Source organism: Bufo gargarizans, chromosome 1 (assembly GCF_014858855.1).
Source record: "Bufo gargarizans isolate SCDJY-AF-19 chromosome 1, ASM1485885v1, whole genome shotgun sequence".
Taxonomy (NCBI): Eukaryota; Metazoa; Chordata; class Amphibia; order Anura; family Bufonidae; genus Bufo; species Bufo gargarizans.
The window spans coordinates 112,553,039-112,566,540 of NC_058080.1; the positions used below are offsets into that span (position 1 = coordinate 112,553,039).

Sequence of the window (13,502 nt, forward strand, 5' to 3'; positions counted from 1 at the left end):
GAAAACACCTGACTCTAATTTCACCTTCAAAATATCTACTTATCCTAAGGGTTCACATACTTTTGCCACTCACCTACAGTACATGTGAAATTAGATCATTTTCCCCAATAAATAAATGACCAATCTAATATTTTGAATTGTTTGATTTAGTTATCTTTATCTACTTTTAGGACTTGTGTGAAAATCTGTTTTAGGTAAAATTTTTGCAGACATATGCCTCGTTTCCACTGAGCGGATCGGTTCGGGTCGGTACGGTACAGTTCGCTATTTTGGGTGTTTCCACTATGAAAGCGATCCATACAAGCGAACCGTACCGCACCATTCAGGGTCCTGCTTCTGATGTAGGGCCATAGAAAAATGGAACGGTTCGGTTAGGGCGGAGCTACTTGCGTCACACAATACATTCTCCTGATTGGCGGCCTGAATTACGTCAAACGTAAGCGCAACATAAACAGCACGCCGCGATTAGTACAGATAATAGGAGGATGCCTGCAAACCACAGCAAGCTGTGGTCGTCTCAGGAACTATCCACTTTTTTAACTATTTTGGGGATGGCGCTATTCAGTGTGAGCTTGATGGATCAGTGAGAAATGAAAAGGTGTTCCAAGATATTTCTCAGCGGATGGCGGCCGAAGGATTTGAACGGACGTCGGGTCAGTGTAGGGCTAAGCTTAAGAAGCTTAAAATACAATATAAAAAAATTAAGGATGCCAACGGCCGTAGTGGAAACAGTCGCAGTACCTGGAAGTGGTACGATGCCATGGACGCCATTTACGGTCATAGGCCGGCAAACCAAGGCAGGGAGGGAGGTCTGGACTCTGCTACTGCACTTCTCGAGTCCATGATAGAACCTGTTGGTAAGTGTTTTTTTGGGGGATTCTGCATATCATTTCGCTCTGCTAACCTTAGGCTACGCTCACATCACCGTTCAGCCTTTACGTTCTCCTGCTCCTTTTAGGGGTAGGAGAACAGAAAGGACGGATAAGCACATAACTGACACCAAACTGAGTCAAACGGAGCTTGAGGGCCCCATATAGACTATGGGGTTGTTTCTGCTCAGAAGATGATTTTTAAGCGGAGACCAAAGTTGTGCATGCAGGACTTTTGTCTCCGCTTAAAAATCATCTTGTGAGCGGAAACCTATCGGACTCCATTATAGTCTACGGGGTCCTCAGGCTCCGTTTGACTCAGTTTGGCGTCAGTTATGTGCTTATCCGTCCTTTCCGTTCTCCTGCCCCTAAACCAGGCATGTCCAAACTGCGGCCCTCCAGCTGTTGCAAAACTACAACTCCCAGCATGCCATAATAGCTGTAAGCTATCCAGGCATGCTGGGAGTTGTAGTTTTGCAACAGCTGGAGGGCCGCAGTGTGAACATGCCTGCCCTAAACGGAGCAGGAGAACGGAAAGGCTGAACGGTGATGTGAACGAAGCCTCTAAAATATATATATATAACCATATTTGCATTTTCAGATACAGTTGAAGGACTGTCCAATGATGCGTCAAACTTGTCTGATGATAGTCCGTCTATGTCGTTCAGCAGCACCAGCACTATTGCATCACCACCTTCCAGCCAACCACATAGTACACCCAATGCACCCCGGCAAACAGGTAAGACATGATCAGGTTTTTTTCTTATTTTTTAATTTGTGCATATATTTTGTCCACTCACATTTGAAAGAGTACATAGCAAGATTACTTGTGAACTTTTTTCTGTCTGTACGTTTCATATGTGTGTTATTATCTAATATTAGACATACCAATTTCTAACAAAAACACTATTGTGTTCTGTTGTATATTCCAGTTGAAAGGAGACGCTCGCAGCTGGATCTGCGCACAGTCATGGAGGATATGCGGGCAGCTGAGGAAAGGCAGCTGGAAAGGCTGGATAACCTTTCTGAGCGGAGGTTTCAGGCACTGCGTCAGGATGCCCAAGAAGCTATGCGCCAAGAGGCTGAAATTGCACGGCAACAGATGGAGCAGTTGGCTACATTCAACCAGGCCTTCCTGGGTGTCCTTGGGCAGCTTGTTCAAGTACTAGGAGCCAGTCGTGATCCCAGACCACCACCAAGGGAATAGTCCCTCTCTGCCAGCACTGTTCTGATGTAAAGATTGGATGTAAATTTGTATATTTTTTAGTATATAGCAAGATTACTTTTTGTTTTGAAAATGCAAGACATGAGAGACCCTGGTTGTGTCTGATGTAAGGTAAACTTTATTTGACCAATAAAAAATGAATACAACATTAAAAATTAAGTGTTAAGGTGTCGCATCAGAGCCTGACGTACCTCATTGCACTCTTCCTCCATATCCTGTGCTACTACCCGTACTGGCTCTTCTGCATTCGTATTCCAGTCCTGGTAGAAGTCTTCTCCATGTCTTTCACAAATATTGTGAAGAGCACAGCAAGTAAGCACCATGGCTTTTGCAAGTTCAATGTCACTGTCATTCCTTTTCATAAGACACCGCCATCTACCCTTTAGTCTTCCAAATGCATTCTCCACAACCACCCTTGCCCTGGATGTTTTCCTGTTGTAGATTTGCTGTTCTGGTGTCAGGCGGCCATTGTCAGCAAATGGTTTCAGGAGCCAATTTTGTAAAGGGTATGCAGAATCCCCGAGCACATAATAGCCAACATTCACCCCTGAAATGTTCCTAGTGTGACCAGAGTACAGGCCTCCCTGGCCAACCCAGTCCCAAAATGTTGACAATCTTAGAACTCGAGCATCATGCAAACTTCCAGGTTTTCCCACATTCACACTCCAGAATAGTCCTTTTCCATCCACTACTCCCTGGAGGATGATGGAATGTCAGCCTTTGCGGTTAAAATAGTCAGTGTGGTATACTTGTGGTGCTATTATTGGTATGTGTGAACCATCAATAGCGCCAACACACTGTGGAAGGCCCCACCTGTCCTCAAAGTAGTTAGCCATGTCTTTTAGCTTTTCACTGTCTGGAAAATGAACAATCTCAGGAGCTAGCAAAGTGCAGACAGCCTTACAGAAGTCCTGCACACACCGGCACACTGTTGATTTGCTCACACCGAAAAGGTGGCCTATACTTCGGTATTCACTGTTGGTAGCCAGCTTCCACAGTGCAATGGCAACTCTTTTCTTCACTGGCAAACTAGCTCTGAAGTTGGTGCTTTGCTTCTCCATTCCTGGACTTACCTTTGCACAAAGGTATCCAAAGGTTTCCTCCGACATTCTGAAATTGCGCAGCCACTGTGTGTGTGTAAATCCGAGGACGGTCACATCCCACCACTCATTGGAACGGGGTAGAGCCCAAATGACTGGTCGGCGGCGCTGCTTTAACGAAAGGAAAAGCATCTGCCGTCTTTGTCTTTGTCGCACAAGCCTGTATTTCTCCTCCCGGCTCAAGATCCAAGATTGAAGTTTTCGTCTCTTTTGTGCTGTATTTCTCTTTGCCGCTCGCAATGTTCTGTCATACAGAGCAGCATGTATTTTAACTACCATACACCAAAATGCAAGTAGTGAAAACACGAGCTGCTGGATGACCTCCATTTTTGTTGTTTGTAGCGTCGCGTTTGTTGTCGCACTAGTGTGACGTCACGCTACGCATTTTTTTCCTAAACCACGTATGGACCCGGCGGACCGATTTGCAGTGGAGACGCTCAACTAAATAGACCGGACCATTACAAATCTTCCAAACTGTGCCGAGCCGAACCGATCCGCTCAGTGGAAACGAGGCAATATAGACAATTCTCAACGGTTCACAAACTTTCAAGTGTCACTGTAGATAAAAGGAACAGTGCCAGAAATGTCTGCAATTATTCTGCCGTGTGAGAAAATACCATATTAATAAATATCTGTAATATGGATCTATAACACAGATGCATTGAAGCGGAAATTGCATTAGTATGTATCAGCATAACATAAATATTGGGAAAGTATTTTTTTTTTATCAGTATTTTTTTTTTTTTTTTAGGTAATACAGAGCTAATATTAACATATTTACTTACAGTATCAGTAATACTGACTGTATTGACTTGAAGAGTACTTTTGCCCACCATGGATTCTGCTGGAAGAGACTTGAGACAGATAAAGCGTGAAGAGGGCTCTAACTCCCATTCTTGACTAAATCCATACATCTTTATCTGGGAAGAATTGCACTGTGTACAATTGGAACTGTGTGTTTCTATCATTGAATGTACTACAACTATTGGCCTGCACCACTTTACACGCCCTGCCTTGCACCCATACAAACATTTAACATCATTGGCACCCCAACTACCATCAGACAGGAGCCCCAGAACCAGGTTGTGACTTGAGGGAAGATAGGAGGTACCTTTCTTTCACTACACTGGCCCAAGGAGGCAAAGGTGTGAGGAAAGTCACTATTATTGACTGTAACAGCCAGAGCCACAATCACTCCCATCCTCCATTCCAGCTCATCGGGGTCTTGCTGCATAAGCCAAAACCAAGAGTAAAACCTACAAAGTTATAATTGAAAGATGTGTTTTGGCTTACAAATACTGACCTTGTGAAAGTGACCATGGATTGACATCTAATTTCTGCTGCATGTGAACACTCCCCTCCCTTGTTTTCCTAGGCTATACACATCCTCCAGATACATTTTCTTTTGTTTATACATTTTGATTTCCTTTGGTGTTGGCTTTTATTAAAACAAATTATATTTTTTAATATTTTTCAATCATAATAGTAATAAATGTAATTTGTGTTTTGGCACCTAATTGTGTTTAACAAGTTCTTGCTCTCCTACTCACCAGGGAATTGTGGCAAAGTTACCATTTTAATACATTTTGTGGTTTATAGTTTGTACCACAAAAATTAGGCAAGAGGTGTATCCTGTCTTCAAATTAATTCCCCTGATCCTAATTGAAGCTTACTAGACATGGAACTGGCAGCACTGGTTGCTTTTTGCAAACCACATTTCCTCTATGATATACAAGTACAACAAACACAATTTTCTAAAGAATACACTGGTCCCTTCTAAATCCATAGGTTTCCAATCTGTTTATCACGAGAACTTCAAACATTTTCCAATCTCTCTGGAAAAATAGAGGTTCACGTTCCAAATGAATTTTGAGACTTACCAACCAAATAAAAACTGAAACATGTTGTAAATTACAATTGTAATTATATATATATATATATATATATATATATCCAGAAAAAGGACGGCACTCCAGTCTTGAAAAGGTAAAATGTTCTTTAATCAACCATGCGGTGCAACGTTTCGGCTCCACTGAGCCTTTCTCAAGCAAAGTTACAATTCAAGTGACTCCAATTATATAGATGAATTAATTGAACTACATATCATGTGATCACACCACACCCCTTGGGGCGTGCTCAAAAATGACATTACATAAAACATAAAATACACAATGTGAGTGACTCACATTGTGTATTTTATGTTTTATGTAATGTCATTTTTGAGCACGCCCCAAGGGGTGTGGTGTGATCACATGATATGTAGTTCAATTAATTCATCTATATAATTGGAGTCACTTGAATTGTAACTTTGCTTGAGAAAGGCTCAGTGGAGCCGAAACGTTGCACCGCATGGTTGATTAAAGAACATTTTACCTTTTCAAGACTGGAGTGCCGTCCTTTTTCTGGATATACTAATTTGGGGTAAGAAGTCTATTCCCTTGGATCGTGCACCCATTTTTCTCCATACAGAGTCAGTGCCGCCATTTTTCGTATTTATATACAGACGTGGACAAAATTGTTGGTACCCTTTGGTCAATGAAAGAAAAAGTCACAATGGTCACAGAAATAACTTTAATCTGACAAAAGTAATAATAAATTAAAATTCTATAAATGTTAACCAATGAAAGTCAGACATTGTTTTTCAACCATGCTTCAACAGAATTATGTAAAAAAATAAACTCATGAAACAGGCATGGACAAAAATGATGGTACCCCTAGAAAACACAGAACATAATGTGACCAAAGGGACATGTTAATTCAAGGTGTGTCCACTAATTAGCATCACAGGTGTCTACAACCTTGTAATCAGCCATTGGGCCTATATATATGGCTCCAGGTAATCACTGTGTTGTTTGGTGATATGGTGTGTACCACACTCGACATGGACCAGAGGAAGCAAAGGAAAGAGCTGTCTCAAGAGATCAGAAAGAAAATTATAGACAAGCATGTTAAAGGTAAAGGCTATAAGACCATCTCCAAGCAACTAGATGTTCCTGTGAGTACAGTTGCACATATTATTCATAAGTTTAAGATCCATGGGACTGTAGCCAACCTCCCTGGACGTGGCCGCAGGAGGAAAATTGATGACAAATCTAAGAGACGGATAATCCGAATGGTAACAAAAGAGCCTAGAAAGACTTCTAAAGAGATTCAAGGTGAACTTCATGCTCAAGGAACATCAGTGTCAGATCGCACCATCCGTCGTTGTTTGAGCCAAAGTGGACTACATGGGAGACGACCAAGGAGGACACCATTGTTGAAAACGAATCATAAAAAAGCAAGACTGGAATATGCCAAACTACATGTTGACAAGCCACAAAGCTTCTGGGAGAATGTCCTGTGGACAGATGAGACAAAAATCGAAGTTTTTGCCAAGGCACATCAGCTGTATGTTCACAGACGAAAAAATGAAGCATATCAAGAAAAGAACACTGTCCCTACTGTGAAACATGGAGGAGGCTCTGTTATGTTCTGGGGCTGCTTTGCTGCGTCTGGCACAGGGTGTCTTGAATCTGTGCAGGGTACAATGAAATCTCAAGACTATCAAGGAATTCTAGAGAGAAATGTACTAGCCAGTGTCAGAAAGCTTGGTCTCAGTCGCAGGTCATGGGTCTTGCAACAGGACAATGACCCAAAACACACCGCTAAAAACACCCAAGAATGGCTAAGAGGAAAAAATTGGACTATTCTAAAGTGGCCTTCTATGAGCCCTGACCTCAATCCTATTGAGCATCTTTGGAAGGAGCTGAAACATGCAGTCTGGAAAAGGCACCCTTCAAACCGGACACAACTGGAGCAGTTTGCTCATGAGGAGTGGGCCAAAATACCTGCTGAGAGGTGCAGATGTCTCATTGACAGTTACAGGAAGCGTTTGATTGCAGTGATTGCCTCAAAAGGTTGCGCAACAAAATATTAAGTTAGGGGTACCATCATTTTTGTCCATGCCTGTTTCATGAGTTTATTTTTTTACATAATTCTGTTGAAACATGGTTGAAAAACAATGTCTGACTTTCATTGGTTAACATTTATAGAATTTTAATTTATTATTACTTTTGTCAGATTAAAGTTATTTCTGTGACCATTGTGACTTTTTCTTTCATTGACCAAAGGGTACCAACAATTTTGTCCACGTCTGTATATATATATATATATATACCTGTCAGCACTGCAGACAAGGCAGAAAAGCGGAGTGCCAGCGGCTACGGAAGCGATCCAACATACAGATAAATATAAAAATGAAAAATTCCACGGCACTTCCAAAAATAAATAATGTGTTTATTACACCAGACGCAACGTTCCAGTCCTCTCCATGGAACCTTGTTATAGCTTGAAAAAGGTTCCATTGAGATGACCGGAACGTCGTGTCTGGTGTAATAAACACTATTTATTTTTGGAATTTTTCATTTTTATATATATACTAGCTGAAGGACCCGACTACGCTTGGGTATATTTAATCTATTTCATTTAATGTTTGTGTGTGTTGTTAAAAGATATCAACACTATCCACTATAACAGTGACATCTACAGCACCCCGCCCTTAAAACAGTGACCTCTACAACCCCCCACCCCTTAACATTGACCCCCCCCCCCACAGTGCCCCGTCCCTTAAAATTGGACCTCCACAGCAGCCCACCCCCTTAACTTTGACATGTACAGCAGCCTTCCCCTTTAACAGTGACTTTCACAGCATACCACCCCCTTGACAGTGACCTCCACAGGGCTTGCCGCCTTAAAGGTGGCCTTTACTGGATCAGGGGCGTGTCCTTTTGAAGAGCTCACTCTAAGACAGGAGCACTGTACTGTCTGAGTGTGAGCTGCAGGGAGAAAGTCACCCTCCCTCCCAACGCTGCAGCTGACAGAAGTTGATTTTTACCTTCATTTTTTCAATCCCTGTCAGCTGAGGAGTGGAGTGGGTGTGGCCTAACCAGATCAGAGCGTGGCTTAGCGGTACCTAGAAGTTGATTTTTAACTTCATTTTTTCAATCTCAGTCAGCTGAGGAGTGGGAGGGTGTGTGGCCTAACAGGATCGGGGGTGTGTCCTTTTGAACAGCTCACTCTAAGACAGCAGTACTGTGCTGTCTGAGTGTAAGCTACAGGGAGAGAGTCACCCTCCCTCCCACCCCTGCAGCTGACAGAAGTAGATTTTTACCTTCATTTTTTCAATCCCTGTCGGCTTAGGAGTGGGAGGTAGCGTGGCCTAAACAGGGGTTTGTCTTGAGGGTGGACACATTGTGGCAGGGGGCGTGTCTGGGCTCCTTCCTGCAAAAGTAACGCTGGGCACCTTACCGGCTGATTTGCATACCAAATAAACTGGATTTTCAGAGGATAAAAACATCTATTGCTGGAACAAAGGCACATCTTGAAATAAGGTACTAAGTGCTATTAGGTCATGGCTTTACTTCAATAGCAATTATCCTGGTGACAGATTTCCTTTAAAACTCTCCTACAGCAGTGAAGATAAATAGCTGGGTTGTTAGGGAAACCTGGAGTAAAACAGTGTATGTGGAGGCTGGAGGACCTGCAAGCTTCTATTGGCTGATAAGGGTCATGTGACCAGTGATCAAGCTTCTATTGGCTAATGCATTTTTTGGTAATATCTCAGGAACGGTACATCCTAGAGAGCAGAGACCTGGTCTAGAACTTGCCAGGACACCTGATGTTCCTGTGTGCCAAATTTTGTGATTGTAAATGCAACGGTACGGATTCCTTTAGCGGACATACATACATACACACACACAGACACATACACTCAGCTTTATATATTAGATCTATATATACAGTGTATATATATATATATATATATATATATATATAAACAGCAAATACCGCAGCAGCACAGTCAGACCATGTGCTTGACAAAGGCCTCATTGAGCAGGCCGAAACGTTGCTGGGAATAAAGTTTTGGGGTCTTCACCCTGCCACCGAAATCTGGAAGTTCTGCCTCGTTCTTTGAAAAGTATATATATATATATTCTTCAATTTCCAAACTGGTTACTAGGTCCAATAATAGGTCATGAATTCTGTTCTGTACAGGTAACTTTTCAGTAGCTATTATCATTATCACCACAGGCAGAATTACAAATAGATAGTGACATGGAAACACTAAAGAAAAAAAAAGAAAAAAGATTTAACCTTTTCAGACCTGGAGGGTTTTTTCATTTTTGCCTTTTTGTTTTTCACTTCCTGTCTTTCCTGGGCGATAACTTTTTTTTATTTTTACATTTATATAACTGTATGAGAGCTTGTTTTTTGTAATTTCTAATTCCACCATTTACAATTGCATACGATGTAGTTGGAAGCTGGAAAAATCAAAATTCTGCAACAGCTTTAAGGTTTGCTTTTACGGCGTTCCCTATAAGGTAAACCTGAACTGTTTCTTTCATTCTCCAGGTTTGTATGATTATGGTGATACCACATATGTATAGTTTTTCTTACATTTTAAGGCCTCATGCACACGACCGTTGTTTTGGTCCGCATCCGAGCAGCAGATTTGGCGGCTTGGATGTCGACCCATTCACTTCAATGGGGCCGCATCTGTTGCTCCGTTACGTAGCCCCGCAAAAAAAAATATAACATGTCCTATTCTTGTTCGTTTTTTGGACAAGAATAGGCATTTCTACAATGGGCCACCTGTTCCGTTCCGCAAATTGCGGAAGGCACATGGGTAGCTTCCGTATTTAGCGGATCTTCAATTTGTGGACCGCCATGTTTTGACCTCTTCAACTTTATTGTAGTAATGTGTACGGAGCTGTGTGAGGGCTCATTTTTTGCTGTCCTTTTCATTAATACTGGGGTAAGACTTTTTTTATCTTTTAAAAAAAAAAAATGTGGGAAGTAAAAAAAAAAAACGCAGACTGACTTTTTTTTTCTGTTTCGCCATTTGCCATATGGGAAAAATATTTTATATTTTAATAGTACTGGCATTTTTGCACACGCGATACCCATGATGTGCATTTTTTATTGTTTACATTTTTTATTCACATTTTGGGGAAAGGGGGATTTGAATTTTAATATTTTTTACTCTCTTTAAAAAAGTTTTTTAACATGTTTTTAACGCACTCCCATCAGAGTGCTTCTCTCATACACTCAAATGCATTATATTAACACTAACTTAATGTATTAGCCTACTTTCACATCTGCGTTTTTAATTTAGGTTTTGAGATGATCTCAGAATCTGAAGTAAATTCACTGTCAATGGGGACACAATTGATCAGGATGCATCGGTATACATCAGTTCAGTTAAGTTGCGTTTTGGGGCCCGGACTTAAAACCGCGGCAAAACTGATCAAACCTGATCAGGTATGAAAATCTGTGTAAGGCTACTTTCACACTTGCGGTAGCCTTTTCCGACAGGCTGTTCCAGTGGGGGAACAGCCTGCTGGATCTGTGCTACCTCTAATCCACCGTGCCGCCAGAAGTCTGCTCCGGCCACATGCACTATAATGGCAAACAAGCCGAGAGGCGGACGGACAAAAAACGCAGCATGTTGGACTTCTGGCGGCACAGTGGACTAGGATAGCACAGATCTGGAAAAGGCTACCGCAAGTGTGAAAGTAGCCTTAGTCAATGGTGGCTAATCTGCTTTTTTCGTTACAATGATTTTCATGCCTGATCAGGTTTGTTTAGTCTTGATTTAATACAATCGAATCTGGCTGAAATGGAGCCATGAGGATGTATTAAATGGAAAGGATCCTTTTAATTCAGGTTTTGAGAACTGAAACTGAAAACCTGAATTAAAATTGTAGACATGAAAGTAGCTTTAACTAGCTTTAGCTTCAGTTCATTCCGGAGGACTGAAGATGCCGAACAATGCATCTGGCTCCCCCCATCTCCACCGGGGAAATTAGGAGCAGACCCGAAATGGTGTTTGACCACGGCATCTGAAAGTCTGCAATCGGCATTACTGCCGATCGCAGACTTTAGCTGCGGGTGTCTGAGGTATAAAACATGGTTCCTACTGCACCCCACATTTAAAGCCCCAGTGTCACGGACGGTGTACAGGAAACAAGACAATGCAACATGCATATATGACTCACTGGATCCAAAGCTAAGGAAGCAAAAGGGAGACCCCTGCTCAAGACCTGGCACTTTCCCTGGCTGCTCAGCCTATGCAAAGATCCCAAAGGTAGATGGTTGCATATCCACGTACCTCGACTATATAACCCCTGAACACCCTACAATAGTGAGGGGACACAACCACCGGCTCCCTACACCAGACACGGAGGGAGTCAGGGTCACCTGGGATCCAGCAAACAGAAAATCACAAATGAATGTACAACACTTATCTTGTAGAAGACTGGGAAATAGGATCAGCATGCACACACACTCCAGGAAGTAGTATAAGCCGCCCAGTAATGCATTATGGGGAGGAATTTAAAGGGAAGCAATCAGTCCAACTACATGACAGCTGAGAGAGGCTAACGAGATGAGGAACCACAACAAATAAAACTCAAGGAGGAGGTTCTGAAAGTCTTCTGTCAGAGCTTCTCAGCTGTCTGGTTGTGACTCCCAGCCAGAGTGATACATGTATGGCTCTGGTTGGAAAAGGGTTAACAAAAAACAGTGATTTAAACAATAGGTAATTTTTTGATGAAACATTACCTTTATCTTCAGTTTTGAAGCCAATCTTTAAAGAAAACCCGTCACCATGAAAATATACTCTACGCTAAGCAGATTGATGCATAGTTTTGAGGACAATAATTCAGTATAACTTATTGATTGAAATCCTTGCTCATTCTGGCTTTAGGACTCCAGTGGGAAGTCTTACTCTTAGGCCGAATGCACACGGCCGTGTTCCGCGGCCGTGAGTGGTCCGTGGTATGCCGGCCTGGATTCCTGCTGACAGCAAGAGCGCACGGCGTCATTAATTGCTATGACGCCGTGCACTTCATGCCGTCGCTGCACTACAGTAATACACTGGTATAGATCATACGAGTGTATTACTGTAGTGCAGCGGCGGCATGAAGCGCATGGCGTCATAGCAACCAATGACGCTGTGCGCTCCTGCTGTCAGCAGGAATCCAGGCCGGCATACCACGGACCACTCACGGTGCATTCGGCCTAAGAGTAAGACTTCCCACTGGAGTCCTAAAGCCAGAATGAGCAAGGATTTCATTCAATATATAATTGAAGTTATACTGAATTATTGTCCTCAAAACTATGCATCAATCTTAGATCCACTAAATAAGGTTACTGTCTGTGTACGATTCACATTTTTTTCCAGAGCCATTGAGTTCTATGGGTTTTAGATCTGCATTATGAGTACCAGAATAGGACATGTTCTATCTTTCGCAGAACTGGCATACGGATGTAGAAAGCACATGGACGTCATCAGTGTGTTTTTTACATCCGTATGTCAGTTCCAGTAAAGACACAACTTGTCCTATTCTGGTCTTCAAAATGAGGACCTCAAATCCATAGAACTCAATGAGACTTCAAAAAATGCGGATCGCAAAATGGATATGGTTGTGTGCATAAAGGTTTAGATAAACAGCTCAGCCGGCAGGATCATACAAGATAGGCTTAGATACACCACTCAGCAGGCTGTGTCATACAAAATGGGATTCGATACACATTTTAACACGCTGTATCATAGAAGATGGGATTAGATACACACTTCAGCTGGAAGTATCGCACACATCAGGCTGTGTATCAGGCACACATACATGTTAGGATTAGATACAGATGTGTTTGGATGTGCTTGCCGATTCCAGCAGTTTATTACACTCTGGAGATGGTGAGGGAAGAGCCTGTGGACGGTCAGTGATGGGATTAGATACAGAGCTCAGCAGGCTGTATCACACAGGATAGGATTAGATACATATGAGGACAGAGCCTGTGGACGGTCAGTGACGGGATTTAGACAATGAGTGAGAAGTAGAATCATGTCTGGGTGTAGAAAGATGGAGACAGGAGTTATAGCTGGAGGAGCTGCTGCAGGCAGAGCAGAGCGTGGCCAGACTGCGACTCATCTCTGTGCAGTGCAGCCAGGCTTGTGTATCAATAAAGCTATGTATTCAACAAAACAAGAAGGGGAGAAAGTAAACAGATCTGCCAGGATAATGTGATGTCTTCCAGGGGGGGAAGGAAAGCTCAGACATGAAAAACAGGTATTGGGGGCATATGTAGGCATGGTGAGGGGTGTTAGGAGCACATAAAAAGAATTTAGATTTTGGGACCGGACACCCTTTTTAACAGATATATTAACGGCCTCCGGACCGCCTAACGCAGGATCGCGTTCCGGAGGCGGCTGTCCCAGGCACAGTCACGCATATACGCGTCATCTCGCGAGACGCGAGATTTCCTGTG

At 42.6% G+C, this 13,502-nt stretch overlaps 1 protein-coding gene across 1 annotated transcript; it reads right to left on the reverse strand.

Annotated features, from left to right (window-relative positions):
• Positions 1–2,249: 2,249 nt before the first annotated feature.
• On the reverse strand, positions 2,250–3,203 carry LOC122924834 (protein ANTAGONIST OF LIKE HETEROCHROMATIN PROTEIN 1-like). Its single transcript, XM_044276314.1, has 2 exons — positions 2,844–3,203; positions 2,250–2,789 (listed from the first exon to the last, which is right to left on the reverse strand). Exons 1-2 carry the CDS (start codon positions 3,201–3,203, stop codon positions 2,250–2,252), a joined length of 900 nt encoding a protein of 299 aa, XP_044132249.1.
• Between the last annotated feature and the right edge of the window lie 10,299 nt (positions 3,204–13,502).